Source organism: Lichenostomus cassidix, chromosome 3 (assembly GCF_008360975.1).
Source record: "Lichenostomus cassidix isolate B80296 chromosome 3, HeHo_3.0, whole genome shotgun sequence".
In the NCBI taxonomy this organism is placed as follows: Eukaryota; Metazoa; Chordata; class Aves; order Passeriformes; family Meliphagidae; genus Lichenostomus; species Lichenostomus cassidix.
Window position 1 is genome coordinate 104,798,548 of NC_139483.1, and position 21,430 is coordinate 104,819,977.

Here is a 21,430-nt window from a genome sequence, read left to right on the forward strand (position 1 = left end):
TTCTCCTTCATCACTTTTTTTTTTTTGTTCCTCTCCTTCAATACCACATCCAATAACAGCTAATTAGCTGCATTTTCAAAGCCAACTTGTCCATCATCTTAAAGTGACAAAATGTCTATTTTGATCAGTTCAAAAACCAATCTCCACCACCTACTGGCACTGGATTTTAAGCATGATTTCTATTTTTTCATGCATAGGAGGAATTCCCTATGAGCAGAACTGTTTCATTATCCTCCTTTAAATCTATGCTTCCAACTCTCCTTAGCCCTGGTCTCAATGAAAACAGTGACAAGAATCAAGATTTTGATATACCAAGACCCTATGATGCTAAACAGTATTTTTATTATGCTTTTCTGCTCACTTATCCTTTACATTTCTCATCTGATCCACAGCCTGTAAGCTTTGAGACAAAGACTTAATTTTGTTCTTTGTTTGTGCAGCTCATGGTGCAATAACTGCTAGGTCTTTGTCTGGTCCAAGTCTAGATCTTCTAGGTATTGCTATATCTGAAATCGTAATAACAGCGGCAGAACAATATAAAAGAAATCTACCTGGAGGTCAAAATTTAGCCAAAATGTGTGCAGCTGCATCTTCTGTCCTGTGCTAAAAGTACTGTTTGAAAAACCCATAGTTTCTGGAAAGTAATTGCAAAACTACCAAGAAATTCACTGTCAGAAAATTGTAGCCATTGGGGAAGTCTGTCCTTTAAGCCCATAACTGCGAAATACCATCTGTGAAGTCAGAAAAAAGGAAAAAAAAAAGAAAAAAAAGAAAAAAACTGAGTAGTGGGATCATTTGAAGAGGGAAAGATTTCTTGCATTAGTCTTATAAACAAATCTCAAATAAATCACCTGTTATTTGAAGGTCAAAGGCGCTTCCCATACCATCTACCCCATCAAACAGTCTAAAAAATCCTTCAATATCTGAATAACAAAAACTGATCAATCCATGTTAAATCTTCTAGAAACAATCCACTGGGCTACAAAATTATGCTAAAAATATTAGCTGGCTTGCTGCATTCAGTGTTACTGAAACCTCCCATTTTTCTCCATTAGAAATCATAGTGAGTTTTGAAATTTACAGTGGGATATGTCCTAGGCAGTGAGTAAGCAGAGTTTTTCTATACATTCATGTTAAAATATAGCTGGCCTTTGGTTATATGCATATGTTTTGATTGTGCGTATATGTTTATACACATATATATATATTTTATGTAGGGCTGTGGGTATGGCTTTATACACGAGTGTTTCAGGGTCAGGGCACCAACATCTTGTTTACTCTTTTAAATACTGTGAAGATTAGGTGATGCCTGTAAAACAGCTCCAGTAGTTTCCTTTTTGTGAAGTTAATAAAAAGACAAACCATTCTAGCTTTGATTTGTATTTGAACTATTTCATACAGCTCTCTCACTCATAACATCACTGTTTATCCTCAGTACACAGTGCAGAGTGTGAAGCTGGATCCATAGATTAAACATGCTATCCATCAGCTGCCTGGAGTTGCGGATAATTATTTCAACTGCCATTTAAAAAAAAAATAAATCAGAATGGTGCCAAATTGAAAAATCTGTTCCTCACTTCTCCTGGTGCATGAGGTCCCTTGTTGGGTTATTGAAATTGCTAGGCTGTTCTCGTAGCCAAGGAAAAGAGGGAAGACAGATGGAGCCATGCATTTTTGTAAAAACTCTTAAGAACTGTCCTCGTGACAACCCCTTCTCTGTCTCCAAGGCAGTGGGTAAATCTTGTTATGTGTCCTGCTCTGTACTAAAGATATTCCAAGCAATGCCTGACAATTCTGGCATGTTTTCTGTGGGGATTTACTTGTACTGCATCGTTAAGGAAAGATATTTTTCATATGATCAGCTCCACACCCCTCATCGAAACAAAGCAAAAACAAAAATCCAAATATTTATATACATGTATACATATATGTTATACATATACAAATGCTTTTGTCCTGATGGAAGATGAAATAAAGTATTTATTTGAGAAAATATGCTTGCATTTTAATTGCTGTGGTAATATACTGAAATCGTGCATGGGCTAAAAATCCCAAGGCAATGCAGATCACTTTCTAATATGTCCCGGGTGTTAGAAATGCAATGCATTTAATTTCACACAGAACCAAATCCCATTCAGAAGACCTATGCAAGAAGCAAGGCTGTTTCAACTCTGCATTTTAAATCATCCAAGTATTTTCTTTTGCTTTGCCTCTGCTCAAAAGAAAAAAGGTGTCCACTGTAAAGCCATTTCAGAGCACTGCCCTTCCTATTTTTGAGTTAATTTAGTTTATTTTACTCTTCTGATTTCTTATTAACCTATTCTCTTTCAGCTCTCCAGTATCTCAAATCTTACTTTCCTCTGTATATGACATTGATAACGCTAAATATTTTGTGTGTACAGATAAGTACATGAGCAGAGGACAGAAAAAACAGCCTTTTAAATGCACTGTCTCATATCTAGAAAGATATCTTTCTTTCTCTCTCAGCACTTTCAAGTCAATGCAAATGATATATTGCTGTATTTTCAATTTCTATAACACCTCCAATCAAGTTCCTTACAAATATCAGTGAATTCATAACACCAATGAGAGGTAGAGAAATATAAATAACCTTACTGAAACATGGTAAAAGTTGTTTAAGATGGCCTTATTTTTTGAAGTATTGAACATGCACAGCTGTCTTTAGCTTCAAGAAGAAAATGGAAGATGTTCATCACTTTGGCAAAGAGGATTCAAATCCTTGGCCCCTTCTGCCTGAGATTTAAGTGTCTAATTTTCTCCAGCTCAAGTACAATATAGGTTTGAAATAGAAATCCTGAAAAAGTTATTTGCCTATGTTATATAGAAGATTGGATGAGATAATCATAAAAGTGATCCAAACTTAATGTCTATGAACTTTGAAGATAGTGGCTTAGGTAATATTTCTGCAGCAAATCTTCAGTAGGATCAGGAATAGATCTCAGGTCCTCTGACTGACTTTTTTTTTGATGCTTTTATCACAAACCTGTGCTTATTCTTTTCAAGTGTGTTAAAAAGTCTTGAATTAATAAAGCAGGGAATTGATAAAACAAGCAGATTCATTACTTTGTCAACATTATCCACATTATGGTTTACAAAGTCTATACAGTAGCATATGACACAATTCAATAATATCCTGCCTTTAAAATAGACTATTTCTATCAAAGAGTCCTTTAGTTTTTTTACCAGTTTATTGTGCTATATCACACCACAATGCCCTTCTTATAGGAGAGGGAGGACAGAACTGATTATACAACTGCATTAGAACATATTGTCCCTGGGAATCAAATCTGCTGAATAAGTTATAAATGTGATTTTCTCTTCTTTTGCCTGTTATTTGACAGAGAAATGAAGGAAAGGAAAAAAGAAAAGCAACCACCTTACTTTTTATGGCTTTGTCTCAGGATATTTAAAGAAAAAACCAGCTTATTTTTCAAGCTGCCTTTTTTTTTTTTTTGTATTATTTACATTCTATATATACACCACTACTTAATAAAATAAAATTTGTAAAAAAAATCAATTCTAAGGCTGTTAAAGGGAGAACACATTAAAGTGAAATAATTTAAAGATTTGTTTGTTATCCACACATGTCAAAGCACAAAAAATTGAGTATCAGTCGTGGGAAAAACAACTGTGCTCCTCCTTTCATCTCAAAATCTCTCTGGTCACTTGGTTAGGAATGGTTTATGGTTCCTCCTTTGCTTTGATTTATAAGCAAGTCATTGTTCAATTTAATTGTCTCCAATATATCACCAGAACACATTGCATCCTGGCATTTTACCATTTATAGCTTCACAGAAAAATTGATACTAATAAAAAGCCTCTGTTTCCTCCCCTCTCTCCCACCCCACAAAGAAATCTAAGAAATCACATCATTCGATGTACATCAGTGAATCAATAAGGGCAATAAATCAATGTAATTGATTAGAAGTTACAATATGCTGCACTATACGTGTGTTTATCCAAGTGAGCTCTTATCAGTTTAGGTCTGCACATAAAAAGACACTTGTAGAGTCCCCAAAAAGCAGAAGTCCAATAACTAGTTTTAAAGGTCATTAAAAATCAGAAGTTAGAAGGTTTCAGCACAATTTATGATGCAGTTTTAAAAAAAAAAAATGTAGCACACTGCCACAGTGTAGTCTAGACAATCCCCTAAGAACTACGTTATGGTAAGAAACATCCTGTAACACCACGGGAAGAAATAGAGAGCAAAGGAAATTAGACTTTCTCGATCAGTGAGACAACATGGGGTAAGCTTCAATTCTGTGTGTTGCTACTCTGACCCAAGTTTTACCAGTAGGTGATACTTTCTCCCAGGTAACAAGTAACAGGACAAGAGGAAATGGTCTCAAGTTGTGACAGTGAAGGTTTAGATTAAGTTTCAGAAAAATTTGTTCCCTGAAAGAGTGTTCAGGCATTGGAACAGGCTGCCCAGGGAAGTGGTGGGATCAGAATCCCTGGAAGCGCTCAAAAAATGTCTAGATGTGGCTCCTGGGGTCATGGTTTAGCAGTGAAGATGGCAATGTTAGCTTAACAGTTGGACTTGATGATCTCAAGGTCTTTTCCAGCCTTAACAATTCCATGATCTCCACAAATGTGAACTATTGTCTAGGTAGTGTTTTTACCCAGTTGTGGCGTGTCACCTTGGAGGAGGAGGTATTGGCCCTGTGGCACTATGGACTTGTACATCCTCACTCATTTGTTGTAGCAGAGGCTTCCAGAGGGATATAATTACTCCCACTCCAAAAATGAAGATAATGGAAAGGAGCAAGGTGTGAGGTTGGCACCACACCAAGGCTGTGTCAATCCTCCTGCTCCCTCTCCTCCCACCCACTTGGACATCAGACCACGCTATGAGAAATATCATCCCTCTCTCAGCTCACCTGCTCGAGGCAAAAGCCTGTTTCAGGATATGCATTGACCACGTGTTTGTTTGGCTTCCATTGTGTTTGTAGAGCAGTCCCAGAAAGTGTTGGCTCAGCTGTAGCCTACATGGCTAAGGAAGGTAAGGATCTTCATGCTTTGCATTTCAGGGGTGGTGAATAGTCACCCCATCCCATTGCTGAATCTGAGCTCAAATAGGGAGAACATCCAGCTGTGCCTCTTTCCATGGGATATTTAATCTACTTCTGTGAATTCCTTAATATTTATAATCCATTCGTCGAAGATTTACTGGGTGGGGCTTGCCTGCTGTGGGAGGTGAAAGAAAGACCAAGGAAATGATTCAGTACCCTCTCAGCCTCATAACCCTTCAGACTAGGATGCAGTTGAATTTCTGAAAGACCTATTTATCAGTGCAGTGTCAGTAGGAATTGATGAAACCTTAAAAGCCACAGTTAAGCAGCATGCAGCATAAGGATGGAGAGCAGAAGAAGCTGTGTGCATTGTGCTATTAAGAAGAAAGCATGCTACTAGCAATAGTCATCCTTTTTAATTCAGATAACACCTGTGAGGAATATTTAAATCACAGTTAGTCTGAGATTAAAAAAAGAAAAAAAAATTGATTTAATAAGAAGGCACCATAAGACACCATGGTGAGAACAGACTAAAGTAGACTTATGACACAAAACCCTTTTTGAAGCATCACTCTATGCAGTGGTATATTATCAACAGAGCAGATGAATAACTAAAATCCAATCTTCCTGGCTTGATTTTTTACATTAAGGGCTGTTATTATGGCAGCAAACGTCTAATTTTTACTTCACTATTAAAATTCTTTGTAATAATTACTATGGCCCCATCCATAATAAAGAATGCCGACTCTGTGTGTGCACCCAGGCACGCCTAAAGTTATATGCAATTTTCAGCACACACTGTGTAGCCCTTGCCCCTGCCTGCACAGCCTTGTGTAACTATTAGGTTTTGTTTCCCACTCCTCCTTTCTTTTGAGATTATTTGAATTTCCTGTTTATCCTGAATACAGTAAGGACTGTGTATCTTATACAGACCTTACAGCAACAAGCTCAGTAAATCCACAGAAAGAAAAAGGTAAAAAAAAAAAAAAAAAAAGAGAAAAACAAGGTGAGCATACAAAGAATTGAGTCTTGTTATCAGTGTCTTGTTTCATGTGTCATCAGTAATGAATGTACAATCTGCTGCACTATGTCAGCACAGGGTGTTAAAAGAATTTACTGTATATGAAGTGAAGTTTAGAGTTGTTATCAGTAGTGCTCCATCTGAAACAACATGGCAACAGCAGCTGCAACAGTGTACAGAAATCAGACATACACAGATAGAAGTGCAGACATAGACTGTAAATCGTAGAATCCTCAAATCATAGAATGGCTTGATTTGAAAGAGACCTTAAAGATCACCTCATTACAGCCACTCTGCCATAGGCAGGGACACCTTCCACTGTCCCAGGTTGCTCAGAGCGCCATCAGCCTGCTCTTGAACACTTCCAGGGATGGGGCATCCACAGCTTCTCTGGGCAACCTGTTTTAGAGATGTCCACATACACAAAGAGATATACATCGAAATTTGCATCAGTGACATTTAAATACCTCTCCCTTTTCCTGAGCTCCCTCTGTAAGAGAAAAATATGCATTTTTCTATGCATATTAATAATGAGTTTAATCCTGTAATTACTTTAGTTGCATGCAGAGCTCTGAGAACTTGTGAAGACTTGCTTGGCAATCGAGCTCAAAAAAAAAAAAAATTGTCTCCAGATTGAATGACCTCCATGAGCCTGGGGAGGTGAGCGTCACTGGAGAAATGCAGGAGGAAATTGCAGCTAACAGGAAGGAAAAGAAACTGTTCACCAAAGAAGAGAAGATAAAAATCAGAGCAATGAGGAGAAAAAAAAATGTGTTGTGCCTTAATTCTGTTGCTGGGAGGCTCCCCTGTCCCTGTCCTTAGTCAAGCCAGTTGTGTGGCAGCAGCACTGCAGATGGAGCACACGCGGCTTTATCGGCTTAAAGGAGAGAACAGCCCACGGGGCAGAACTGTTCTTACTTGGTGAAGGAAAAACTTGTGAGATAGTTATTGAAATAAACACAAAACTCCTGAGATCCGTGTGGGAAAAGCTCATTTTTAGTGGGTGATGAAGCACAATAGCAGATATTCTGTATTGATGGTGAGGTAGCCATGCCAGACAGGCAGCAGTAGTCACTATGGATTTAAACCAAAAACTTCAACAAAAGACAGCTACAAACAGAGTGATAGAACAGGAGAATTGTTTTAAACTGCTCATAATCTTTCAGCATTACATGAGAGCTGGGGTCAATGGTTTGGCGTTTCTGCTTTTCTTGTCTTTCCTAGTTAACAGTTACTATCTTGTTCAATAAGAGATGATTAAAAAAAAAGTAAAAAAAGAGAGAAGAAAGACAAATTGCTGGCTTTGGAACCATCACACAAGTAGGTATAGCTTAGTGTATAGATCTCTAAATATAAATTCCAGCAATGGTCAAACCCTGGGCCAGGGAATGTAACTTACTGAACATTTGCTTTGTGTGGCTACCTTTTAAGACCTCTGAAAAAAGGCACCAACACATGAATCCACAGATCATGTGTAAAAAATCATCCTTTTTCTAGATGACATGGCTTACTATGTTCAACATCATCTAGATCAGTGTCTCTTTTTTTTTCCTAAACAAAACCATTTATTATTACAAAAACTACTCATACATCATCTTTTATAGTTTCTCTTAGTCAAGTTTTTAGTTGACAAGTTTCTGAATTGTTGTTTTTATTTTCTGTTAGTTTTTTTATTATTATCTAGTTTCTGTTTTTGTTTGCTTCCTCACCCGCTTGTGTATGAATACTTTTATATGGGACAAAGATTAAGGTTCCTAATGTCATTTTTCAGACTCCATCTCAGGTCTTACAAACTGATGGCAGTCTACAGAACACATGTTGAGAAACTCTGATAAATGTCAGCTGCTCGAGAAAGAGACATTGTCTTATCTTCATAAAAAAGTGGATCAATGCAACTCAGAAAGGACTTAGGGAATAATTTTATGTGTATGTAGCCTGGAACAAGGGGTGGAAGACTTGTGGTATCTTATAATAAAAAAAGATGTCCTAAGAGATGGCAAGTGCCCAATAGCAAGCACAATCAGTTCGTGACTTGGGCTGCAGTGTCAGATAAGGCAGAACAGGTGACTACTCCCACCAGAAATGTGCTAACAAAATAGAAAAAGTCATCTTCCATTCGGGTCACCTCCTCAGCATGCGACAGGTCCATGCAGTGTCCCCAGAGGATGTGCTTGCTGCACATAGTTCAAGGGAATCTATCAGCTTATGTTTCTGCTCAAATACAAGGAGTAAAGAGGTGAGATAGTTATAAGCAAAATAAAGGATGAAGACAATCCTTGGTAAATGGAAAGATAGGAAGGGCATTCTCTAGCAGCGGTTATGTTTTGTTCTGAAAATATGTTTCATCCTTGACACAGTATTCTGTTTGCGTGGCAAAGAGAAGATGGTCCACAAAAACCTTTTGGAGTTATCTAAGGCTTTCTTCCCAATAGGCTATTTTCTTCAAAAACTTTCTCCTTATCACTATCTAGTCTACTATAAAAGTATTATTTCTTTTTCAGAGCAATTTTATGAGTTCCAGAAATAAGGGGGAAAGATACTGCTCTGAATTTCTGCTTTTACAATTTTCAGATGTTCAACACTCAAAAGAGCTGTTTAGTGCCTCCATATCTTCAATTCATCTGGGACAAAAGGAAATCACATCATGACACTTGTTCTTTTGCTGAAAAAATAACTCATTTTTTCTGAAAATGTGGTGCATCTGGCCCTCACAACCAGAGCAGTATCCAAGGGAAGGGGATTGTTTTGGCTGAAAATATCTGGGGTTTGCCCTTTGTAGAGTCAAATTCACTCCATGCCATTGCTTACAATATTTTCTGTTAATCATGTAATTTCTTTGATCTCCTTAAACATGGGTGTCTTTGCATAATTCGTTGTGAGTCACTGTATGAGACACATATCCATATTAAACATTTAGATCACAACTTTCAACATCTGATTTCATTTCAAGACACAGCCCTGAAGGGTGTCATTACCAGTGATCTTCTCCAGTCTTTCTGGTGAATACTCAGCAGAAATTTGCTGAGACTTTTGACACAAAACAACCCACCTTACACAGGAGTATCCACTTCTGACAATAGCTGTTCTTGCAATACTTTGAAAATGAAGCACTCAAGCTAAATAATCTTCTTGAGAGATAAGCTGCCCTGAATTGTCTTGCATTAACCACAGAGTAAGAGAACATGCAGCAGCTATGACTGTAATAGGGCAGTGCCCTGGCTCTGAAATGAGTGTCATCCACCCAGATTCTCCAGTTTCATCACACTCTCTAGAATGCTATCAAAAACACAAGTCTTGTGGTTTTCAGGGATTTTCATGTGAGAAGACACACACAACAATTTTGCAGCACGTTCTGCAGTAAAATACTTGTTCCATAAAGACATAAAGAATGAACAACCACACAGCATTCATGACCTTAAAGAATATGAAGTCCTTATACCTGGCTTTATTATTTTCCTGTAAGTCTATCTATACATCTGTGCATTTCAATCATCTTGCAGTACCTCTCCTCAGAGAAAATAACAAAAAAATCAAGACCAGACTTCCTAGTTTGCAAAAACAGCACACATTACTGTCAGTGTCAGAATAACACAACAGAACAACAAATATCAATAATGATCAAAAGCTTAAAGGCAGATTTCCAAGTCACATTCTCCTTATGCCAACCTGTGTTTAGGATCCTCTCTAACAAAAGCCATTCTCTTCTCTGGTGGTTATCTGGTGGCCTCAGCTCAAGCTTGACCCCAAGGTCAAACTGGCGCCACAGTTCAGAATGTATTCCTACTATTTATATCCACAAAAAAACTACTTATTCAAAACATATATATATATATATACACAACTGCCCACCCAGATCAGCAACAGTATAGAACTTGACTCAAAGCGACATAATATGATTGATTGTCCTTCAGCTGATGAGCTTAGAGGAAAAACAGGTCTAGATATATGCATAGTTGTTTTGGCATTCAGTGTGTTCTGTACATTACTTATTTAAAAGGAGACACCAATTTCTATCATTTTCTAATTCAGACATTATATCTAGTTACAAAAAGAGATTACAATCTTAATTATTCTCTTTTGGAAAAAGAGAGTCTCGTTTTAATTTTTCCTTTAGCCTTGTTAAAAGGAGACTTCTCTATTTGCAAAGGTACTTTGTATTATTACATATTTTGGTTTTTTTACAAAAAATACTTTCAAATATATATCTAGCATTTCAGTTTTGTAAAACCATGGATACCAGAAAGCTCCTCCTCTTCCAAGAGCTTACTTGCCATCCTTTTTTTGTTTTATTCAAATAAATGTGCAGATAATTCATAAGTTTTGTCACAGCTACTGTTCTCATTAATAACATAGACTGCTTAATAAGAAAAATCTATAATTAGTCTTTACTGCATCATAATTATTAGAATACAAACTGCCAGATTCATTATTCATGAATGTCAGTGGCTGGAAAAGAAGATTTGCAGAGATCATGATATTGTTCAGCTATTACAGTTATAAGCACTGAAAAAGGACCTGAGCAATTTAAGTGTAGAAGTCTCAAGACTAAAAAGACTTTATAATAACCACAAAAATTTCACCCTGATCAGTGTCCACGGTATTGACTTCCACCATTTAACTTACCATACTTTGCTGAAGGAGTGATATAATGGAAGTTCATTGGATCTCATATGGTGTCAGAGGCAGCTCTCAATAGCTATATATTATTATGTAAACACAGACTCAACTCTCCTGATTAATGATGTCAGTACCTGAAGAGGTTTGGGCTCAATTGAGATTAAGATCCAAAATCAAGCGTTAATCTTAACTGCTTGAAACTTCAAACTGGAAGGAAATGTAATGTGAAAGACTGCTCATGGTGAGATTTTTCACACTTCTGCTTCTGTCCACGGCCAAAATTAACATTAAAACAGCTTTTCTCGTAGTATTTTGGCACTTCCAGTTCTGATCTCAGGCAAAATACTAAAATTAAAAGTAATTTTTGAAACAAGTTACAGAATCCTAAATAACATTTGGCTCTAGCAAAAGAATAGAAATGTAAGGCTTTGTTTTTCTTTTTCCTTTCTTTCTTATCTTCATCTTTCCTTTTCTTTCCTGGTTTTCTCTTGCTCTCTGTCTCTCCATGCCCCAAGTTCCTTTAACCCTTTTCATAGCTTTTTTAATGCTATTATAACCATAAATCTCAGTTCATCATGGCGTGTAAACAAGTCCCAGAGATTCAATATGTGAATTATCTCATTGACTTTAAAGAAATATTAATATGCGTTACGAAAAAATATGTGCCCTGCTGACCTGGGCCTTATTTTGGCTCTGCAATAATTCTCTTAATAGAATTTATCCTTTTTAATTGTTGGTCTGGTAGCAAATATCCAAACTAAGTGCTCATGTCATTTGGCTAGCCTAGCACTTGCCTAAGTTACTCTTTTTGCCCTGGAGGTCTTGTAAGGCTTCTTGTATCTCCATTCTGGAAAAACTTTCTCTTTTGGTCACATCTTTGTCAGAGGACGAAATTAACACCTCATCCTTACACACTACGAGAATTTACTGAGCTCATACAAACACTGGCAAAAGCTTGTATGAAATTTCTCCAAGTGCCTTCAGGCAAAATTTGCAAGGCTACTTCTAGCAGAATAATTTTGTGGTCTGAAACACTTACTCTGATTTTCCCTGGAGCGACATGGGGGACAATCATATAAACTGCTCTGCCAGAGCAGCGGAGGAGTCAGTAACTTCTAGGAGGAGGGCAGCTGAGGACAGAGATTTCTACAAACCACACATTTGGAATTGGAAGAGGATATCTGTCCACATCCCTTAGTTCACTTTTCTAAAATGACAAGACTAGGTGTTCTCACCTCAAAAGGATACAGCAAGAATACATTAAGAAGATAAAATTCTGTGACACTGCGGAAGCAACATGGGTACCCAAGATAGTGCATGATTTTAATTATATTCTCTAAAACTATTAACATGTAAGTGTACAATGTAGGGAGTCCTAATATGCTCCAAACATCTTTGTTGAAAAGCAGTATTTAAAAATTAAATGCAAAAACACTGTAAATCTCTGCAAAAATTTTCTGACAAAATGGTTTTTTATTAGAGTATAGTAACTTGTGGAAAAAAGAATCAGACTGTCAGTTCTGGAAATGTCTCTGTCTGTCCACAAAAAAATGTACTGCACAGGGAGCAAGAATAAAAGCTTCAACAGCAATGTTCCTAAGCTCTGATCTGAAGGGACTACCATCAGCCCATTATAGTCCTTGGCTGGTGACAAGGGTGCCAATTAGTACTGCCAAGTGCAATGATGGCTTTTCTGATGTGGATGCCTCACTGCTGGAAACTGGAACCATGAAACTCATTTCCAATAGCCCATTGAAGAGCCATCAGATGGTAACAACTTTTAGTCACAGACTTAGGCTGGCATTGTACTGACAATGCAGAAATAAAAGACTCTACATCATATTACCAATCCCAGAGCAATCCAGCTACCCCTCCATTGTATTTCTAGGAAAGACAGACCTTACAGAGATTCACTGAGAAATCATAAAAAAGAATGTGACTGAAACTCTTTTTCTCAGATCACCCTGTTCAATCCTCATTTTAATTAGCTTTAAATACTTATAAATACTGTGTAGGTGTAATGAAGGGTAAAGAATGGTAGAGACATGCTGAAATATGAAGTCTTTCATTTCCATCTTAGTACTTCTTTTCATGTGATATAAAGGTATTATTGTAACACCTTTCTGATGGGCAATAACATGAAAAAACTGGTTTTAAACATGTCCCTCTCACATAAATATACATAGTGAGCAATAGTGAAAAATGTTGTGTGTGTAATTGTTTTTTTAATTCTTCCCTGCCTACTATTAGTCAGGTGAATTTTATTCTTTATTTCTAACAGACAAGCCCTATTATGTGAAACCATTCAGCATTTACAAAGGTTGTTTTTTCCTTGAGTATAACAAATTGCAGTATAAAGAATTACTGTTTATCATTGTACATTACTTTCAGATGTCTCAAGTTAATAAATACTCAAAATGTACTCACCTAAAGTAAGAAAAGGTTTCTAGGTCACAGAGACTTAGGAACATAAATCATAGTCATTTGGAAAAAAAAATTAAGATTACTGAGCTCAACAATTAATCCAATACTACCATATCTACCACTAAATCATGCCCCACATGGACACACCTTTTAAATACCTCCAGTGATGGTGAAAACCACTTCCCTGGGCAGACTGTGCCTGACAACTTTTCCCATGAAGAAACTTTTTCTTATACCAAATTTAAACCTCCCCTGGCACCACTTGAGGCTATTTCCTCTCATCCTATGGCTTGTTACTTGGGAAAAGAGAACATCCCCACCTTGCTACAATCTCTTTTCAGGCAGTTATAGAGAGTGATAAGGTCTCCCCTGACACATGGAGGATGACTGCCCTAACCCCACTGGCCACACTATTGCTGATACAAACCAGGTGCCAGTGGCTTTCTTGGTCACCTGGGCACACCTGGCTCATGTTCAGCTGCTGTCACCAGCACTCCCAGGGCCTTTCCTGTCAGGCACTTTCCAGCCACTCTGCTCCTAGCCTGTGGCACTGTCTGAGGATGTTGTAACCCAGACACAGGAGCTGGCACTTGGACTTGTTGCACCTCATACTGTTAATCTCAGCCATCAATCCAGCCTGTCCAGATTCCTCTGCAGAGCCTTCTACCCTCCAGCCAATCAACATTCTCACCCAACTTAGTGACCTGGGCAAACTGACTGAGGATGGCCTTGGGCCTTGCAAGATGTAAAACAGAATTGGGTCCAATACTGAGTCCTGGGGAGCCCCACTAGTGACTGTCCACCAGCTGGATGTGACTCCATTCCCCACTCTGGGTCTGTCCATCCAGACAGCTTTTTACCCAATGAACAGTCCGTGAACAGTCAGTTTTTCCAGGAAAATGTTGTGGGAAATTATGTAAAAGCCTTCAGTAAAATTCAGGTAGACAAGATCCACAGTCTTTCTCTCACCCACCAAGAGGGTTACCTAGTCACAGAAGATCAGGGTGACCAAGCAGGACCTGTCTTTCAGAAAGCCAGGCTGTCTGGCCCAGGTCCCCTGGTAGCTGCTGCATGATGACACTGAAGGGCATCTGCTCCTTAACCTTCCCCAGCACCAAAGTCAGGCTGATAGGCCTGTGGCTCATTTTATGGAGGGGCATCACATTTGCTAAACTCCAGCCAGGTGGGCCCTCCCCTGTTAACCAGAACTGATAGCACATGAAGGAGGGCCTGGCCAGCTCTTCCACCAGCTCCCTCAGCACCATTGGGTGAATCCCCTCTGGGACCATAGACTTGGTGGCCACTGATCATTTCCCCTTGGATTATGGAGCTTCATTCTTCTCCCTGTCCCTGACTCCCAGCTCAGGATTTGGGTACCTGAAGAACAGCTGGTCTTACTGTGAAAGACTGAAGCAAAGAAGGCATTAAGTACCTCAGCCTTTTCCCCAGACTTTGTCATACAAGCAGTTGAAAAGAAAAAATGTTCATTACCAGGAATTTGGAAATAAAAGAGGGAAGAGCACATTTTCAAACAATTCAGTCTGTCAGACAATTTCTGGAAGTCAGACAATTACCATTTGGTTGTACAATAAAGCCCACAGATGAATAAGTGTATTCATTAGAGCAATTTCACTGCTGCCCTGGCATGCAACCTGATCCTGAGATTCTCATAACTGATAGGACAAATACTGTTAAATAACACTCCACTCTAAGCCATCAAAGCCATTTTTTTGCAACAAACAAGCACAAAAAAGATCAAAAAGTATTTGTACTTGCTGAAAAATGCACCATTTCCTTTTTTTGACCAAATACGTCCTTTATCAAAGAATGAATCAACTCAGCATTCAGGTTTACAATCACTCTAGGAAACACTCTTTTCAGTATTAGCTCCTGGTTCACAATCAAATCCACACAACAAATTTTTGAGCCTAAAAGATCTCCACTGAGGAATTTTGTTTATGTGGAGCTCAAATGCAAAACCAAGGTCCAAGATACAGATTGAAAGTCTAACAGAGAAAGGTTAAAGTAAGGAGAAGAAATCATGATGTGTGAGGACAAATCTCCAACTCTTCCTCAGGCAGAACAGGTGTCTGAATCCTAACACCATAGCAATTTCGGTTTTGGGCTGGTATCTGTGATGAAGTGTGTTCTAATCTGTTCTGTTGTACTCTATTATTCTATCACTGAATGATTTTCTTTGGTTTTCTGGAATGAATCACATTGGCTGTCAGAATTCCACCCCCAGTCAATCCAAGCTGTAAAGGAAATGGGATGTTTAATATTTATACCTCTATTACTTTCCAGAGGGGTTAAGAGAAGCAAAATCAGAAGATTTCAAGAAACATTTCTTGCACAGAATTGATTGTGAAAACAGGTTGACCTTTTAAAGAAGCAGACATGTTAACAATGAGCTAGACAACAGGACATCTTTTCCCATCTCCTTGAGTGTCTATATGCTATTAAGCAGAAGTTTATGCACCATTAATGCATAATCCCTAGCCACAGAACAATATGCACAAAAATCAGCAGACCACCAACCTTTTCAGAGCAGAAAAAGCAAGTGCTACTCAGACAAATACCTCCTTGTGCTCATGAAGACCACCTGGCCCAGAATTAGAAGCCACAGCTGGCTTCAAGACTTAGTAGAATCCCCTGTCTTTGCTGTCAGTTTTCAAGTACTTGAAGTCTTGGGACTTTCTTTAATTTTTATTGAACTTCGACAAAAATGTGTAAAACCATGTGCAGTTTGTGTCCATATAAAGAGAAGTCACTTTTAGTGTGTGTTGGCCACTGGCATCACAACAGCAGAATATCACACCAGAGAGCATGAGGTTCCAATCTGACAATAAATTTTCATGTGTACATTTATTGTAGCATCAGCATTCATCATAGCACCAGGATTTTCAGACATTATAGTGATTTGTAAAAATGCATCCAATAAATTAAGAGATGCCACTAGAATTGTCTGTAGTCATTTAAAATATTTACAGTTCATTACAGGCAAGGTTTTTAAAATAGGCCACAACATATTTCAGATTTGAAGATGTGACTTAAAAGGAATTGATCCACTTCTTACTTTCATCTTTTAGGGACTTTACATTTTTGGAAATGGCACTATTTTTATCTGGATAAGCAAATGAGTGACTTTTTATTTTTCCCCTCAGCAAAAGTCACAGCAAAGACCTGGTTTTGAAGCAGATTTTTTCTCTGTCTGATATTTCTCTGTCAAACTGTTTTTTTCCTGTAGAGGGGTGTGAATGTTGTTCTCCTCTAGGCACATACTTTTAGAGTGCTGTGTGTCAGGTGGACAAAAAATTAAGACACTAAGGGCAGACCTTGAAGTACACTTAATTAGCGAAGACAATTTGGGGGTGGTGACTGCAGCTTTTCTCACTTTCCCTTGCTGCAAACACACCAATATGCAAAAGAACACAGTGCAATGTTTTGGGTGCAGGATAGACAATCTGAAATTTGTCCCCATATGTACGAGAAGATCTTTGCAGATGTCTGAATCTTTTCTATTTACATGACAGATTGTAGAGACTCCAAAGAAGCTGTTGCTCTCATTTTCATGCAATCTTTGCTACTTTCCATTTTTTCCCCCCTTTTCTATTTTATCATTTACTTTAAAAATCCTTCATTAACATAACTGGTTCTTCAACATTGTACCTGCACACTGTTGTGAGAAGACCCCACACCCTGCAGAGGTTGTGGTTGAGGCCAGGTGGGGCTAAAAATCCTGAGCAGATTGATTTAGTGGCCTCTGCCATTGCAAACCCTTATTTGTACTGTTAGTTTACCCTTTTGCAGCACCTCTCTGAGCAAGAGATGTATTATTCCCATTTTGTAGGAGAGGAATTGAATCATGGGATTGCTTCCTTACAGTTATATAGGAAGTATGAAGCTAAAGAACTATTTCACCTCAGGACTCCTGAAACTCTTTCCCCATGGACATCTCTGCCAATCCAAACGTGAATGAGTTCTTTGATTCCAACCTCTCCTCTCCCCTTCTCCCACAAAGGAGCATAGAGCAGCACCTAAAAGAAAATGAGGAAAAATGGCTACAAATTTCTGGAATGGCTCCATACTTGTGCTGGGCCTACCTATTTAGCTGTGCAGTGCTCTCTCTGTCTTGTCCACTCAGGCAACCATTCTGTCTTTCCCTTTTTGTGTGTTCTCCCATTTTCTATTAAACAATATCGCCGTTAAGGTTGCTACCTCCAATACACGAAAAGGCTCCTGCAACGAATAGATTTTTCAACTTGAAAGAAAAAGTTTCATTCAATTTAAAGTTTCACTTCATTCCCAAGTATTTATTGACTTTTCTGAAAGTAAAAAAAATAAAAAAGAGGTGTTGCTTTGTTTTCTTTTTATTCTCAAGCATTTGATACTACAGGCAGGCTACTCACTTTGGAAAAAAATCCAAACGATTTACAGGATGTGTTGTATGTGTATTGAGAAAGGAGAGTTTCTGCTTTTCTAAATACATCAGCTGCACTTTAGTCAAAGTTAGTCAGCAAATTAAACCATAAGATGTTTCATTCTGTGAATGAACATCAGAGTAATATTGCTCAGCTCTTTGATTTCTAGCTTCCCTACCCTGCTTAGCTTTCAGATCCAAATCCAAATTGCATTTTTCTCCCACTAGCCATCCCTTAGGAGGACTCCCCTAATGCTTTCCTTTCAGAGATCCTTAATGTGTAATAAGAAGGCCCTGCTCTGCCTTCTCCCCACTTAAACAATCCTCGGTAATGCCCCAAATAAAAAGCAGAAGGAGACCATAAGGTTAAACTATAAATTAATAGATCAAAGGATAAGAACCCTAATTCTGAAATAAACTGACTATGGAAAAGGATTAAAACGCAGAGAGAGGATTATAGTACAATAATTGCGACAGAAGACTGTGAGTGAATTGGATGGAAAACAGGGGGTAGGCTTTATTCTACATTTCTGAGCAAGCAAAATGAAAAGAGGATCTGAAAGATAATTAAAAATCCAAGTGGACTCAAGGAGGAGAGGAGGCTGAAAACTCACAAGAAGATACTGCAATGAATTCCCTGCTGTGCCTGCCCAAGACCCATATCAGTTTCCTTTAAGGAAAATATCTGCTCTTGCTTTGCATTCCAGGGAGGAAGATAATAATTGGAAGAGTGCAAGATTTCAGCTAATTTCAACTTTACCACCATCTGCCACTGAGTCTCCAGAGGAGACCAAGACACTGAGCTATCAAGGAGGAGAGGACATGAAGAATTACTTCTAAGATGCCTATTCAGCCACTATCAACCCTGCAACATAACAGCCCAGTGCTGCATGTTTTGAAAGTAACACGTATTTCCCCAGGCTCCTCTGGGAGGCAGAGAAAGACTTGGGATATAAACATGAACATGGCATAATAGAAGGAGTTTATAGGCAATCTATAAAGCCAAATTGAGTGGTGTGTTAATAATGAAAAAGTTGATAATGGATTCCAAAGGAGTGGAGATATGGGGATAGTCTTGAAAGTGGACCAATATTAATTGCTGCAAAGCTTATTTATGTGTTTACACAACGTAAGTGGAGCTCTTGCCAGCAATATCCCTAGTGAAAACCAGAATGTGCAAATAAGACAGCTTTTAGGGAAAAATATGAACTGAGCATCTCTTCTATCTGAACCTTCTTTGGAGGATTTGAGAACTGAGCACACATCAGGGTATGAGGACTGGGTACCTGCTGAGCAGTGTCATGGGAAATAACTAATGAAGTCTTGGCCATACTGAAGTCAGTGGAATTTAGAAAGACTCCAATGAGGCCAGAAGCTTGATCTTTACCTGATTGATTTAATATGCCATGTTACTGTAGCATTGTACAATTTTTATCATTATAATCCTACAGGAAGTGCTGGTAAAGAGAGAAGGCTCCTTATTTCTTTGTTTAGTTAGTAAGAGCTTTAACTGAGATTTTCACAGGCCATCCTCATCCTAATTAAAAAATAAAACTTAAAAATTATGTTTCTAAATCCCATTACTGTCTTTGAGAAAAGGAAAAAAAACCCAAACCGAATGCAACATTCCTCACCTCTCCCAAACCCTTCAGTTTTAGGTTTCTTAGCAGTCATCTGCACTCTTTATGTTTATTCCTTACAAAAATTATGATCCTCTGGCATATTTGAATATGCACACTATGGACATGATGATGTCTCAAGCAGTGTGTTGTCACATTAGTTGATGTGGGCATTGATAAAAAAATACACAATATTGTTCTTTGATGTAAACTTTGTTCACAGTTAAAAAAGAGACAAAGGTAAGACTCCTAATATGTCTATTAAATACAGGCAGACTTTCTAGCAACTGGCACAACTTTATAAAGGGGAAGCATTGTGTTATACTTGAATTTTCAAGCCTCATATTATTTAATCAGTAACCATAATTTTCATTCAAATAATGTGTATATAAAAACCATGATTTCCCATTTCTTATCATCTTTAATAAATGGAAAAACCGTTTGCTTGCCCCCAAAGAGTAATCAACACTGTGTTAATAAGCTCAGGCCTGGGAACACTTTTTCAATAAGAAAAACATTACACATTATAAAATCAATAATGCTGCCTGACAAATGAGGCTGTGCATAAATTTTTGACATGAAATCATACACTGAAGTCTAAATTTAAATTTGGCAATGCTTTCAAAGTCTCACGCTTTATGATAGCTATTCTGGAGAGTGAGCTGTACTGAAACTAATCACATAATTTAAAGGATACATTTGCTCTGCTACAGCAATAAAAATACATTACATCATGATAAAAGCCATCCTGATTCAACCTGCAGTGGAAATTTGTGAACACGGTGATGGGCTGAACCCCATGTGGGACCAACCGGCTGCTGTTTATAAACCATGTAAATAAAACATTTAGCACCATTCTAGCAGTCTTCATTTTCACAGTGCTCCATAAATATTAACTAATTAATCCTCAGGACAGCTGGGATATAGCTGAGAATTGGAGCCGAGTGAGGAATCAGTAGAAAATCACCAATTTGACAAATGTAGTCCTTTTCTCTGTTTATAACTTACCTACTGACAAACTCTGCTTAATCTGAATTTTCCTGCCATTGAAAGTAGGCTGGGAAATGCTTAATGCAAAATCAGCTTCACTCCATAGATGCCTCACCAAAATATTTACTGCCACAAACCCCAACAGCTCATCAGACCTTCTCAGGACAGTTCCTAGGCACCGTGCAAGGGCCAGTGCAGCCCAGGGAACATCCCCACACTGAAGCTTGGCCAAAGCCATCCTGGTTTAAGGGTTAAGGGAATTTATCTGTGTGTGTCCAAGCTGTGCTGGTGCCTGGTAATTTTTAACTTGTTTTACTCGCAGTGGAGATGCAGCCAGTGTGTCCAGAACCAGGCTGCATTCAGGTGAGCTGACATCATCTGCACCAACAGATATTTGCCAGCTGAGGATTGCACCATTCAGGGTGTTCCTCAGCAAGAGAAGGAGAAGCTGCATTAATGTCACTTGATCTCTCATCTATCTTTCTACATCTGCACAGTGAAGGCCTCTTAAAACCCCCTACCAGGCCATTTCTTCTGTCTTCCTCTATTGGGTTTAAATAGTAAGATCTTTACATCTTACATTTTTGTGTGGATTTGCATATTTTGGGTGGATTTTCTCATACAAAATACCATTTTTGATGGTTCTCATTTGACAATTAATCACATTTTTCAAGCCACAGGATGAAATATTTTTCTAGCAATACTCCTGGTCCAGCATAAGGACAAATATATTTCACAATTTCTGCCTTTAGTTTAAAGTTCTTGATCCCATAGGAACTTTGGCTGCTTCATAGAAACATTAAAAAAAAATCATAAATGATACAGAATTTCCACCACACAGCAGTATCCATGAGATCTTTAGTGTTTTGTTCCTCTAGAAGCCTGAAGGACTTAGATTGCTAAACATCAAGGTTTCAGCCATTTACAGAGTGGGATAAAAACAAAAATGCTCATCTAACAAATACCAGTTACATTAGCCTTCACTGAAAACTCAGAACACAGGGAACATCTTCAAAAGTGCACCTCTTTCTTTAATTGCTTATGGCAGAAAAGTAAGGGATTCGTAAAAAAGTCAAAATTGTAAAATGAAGATGAAATAAAAGGATATGTCTTTCATTTTAAGCAAGTTATTGTTGACAAAAGGAACACAATCAACCAACATGGTTTGGCATTGATTGCTTGTTTTTCTCTTTCTTAAAAGGCTGAATAATTTTGTCATTATTAAAATAATTTGACAATGAATTAGCAAGAACAGGAAAGTCAAAAAACACATTTGGGAGCTGCAACCTTTTGTTGTAGAAGTAGA

The 21,430-nt window shown here is 38.0% G+C and overlaps 1 protein-coding gene across 1 annotated transcript in view; it reads right to left on the minus strand.

Annotated features, from left to right (window-relative positions):
• Positions 1 to 5,165: 5,165 nt before the first annotated feature.
• Positions 5,166 to 21,430, minus strand: part of LOC146440351 (uncharacterized) — a 42,823-nt gene continuing 26,558 nt past the window's right edge. Inside the window, exons 5-7 of the mRNA XM_085056777.1 lie at positions 17,017 to 17,132; positions 8,180 to 8,265; positions 5,166 to 5,208 (exon numbers count right to left, since the gene is read on the minus strand). Of these exons, the coding sequence (XP_084912903.1) occupies positions 5,166 to 5,208; positions 8,180 to 8,265; positions 17,017 to 17,132 (245 nt within the window). The remainder of the gene's footprint in view (positions 5,209 to 8,179; positions 8,266 to 17,016; positions 17,133 to 21,430) is intronic.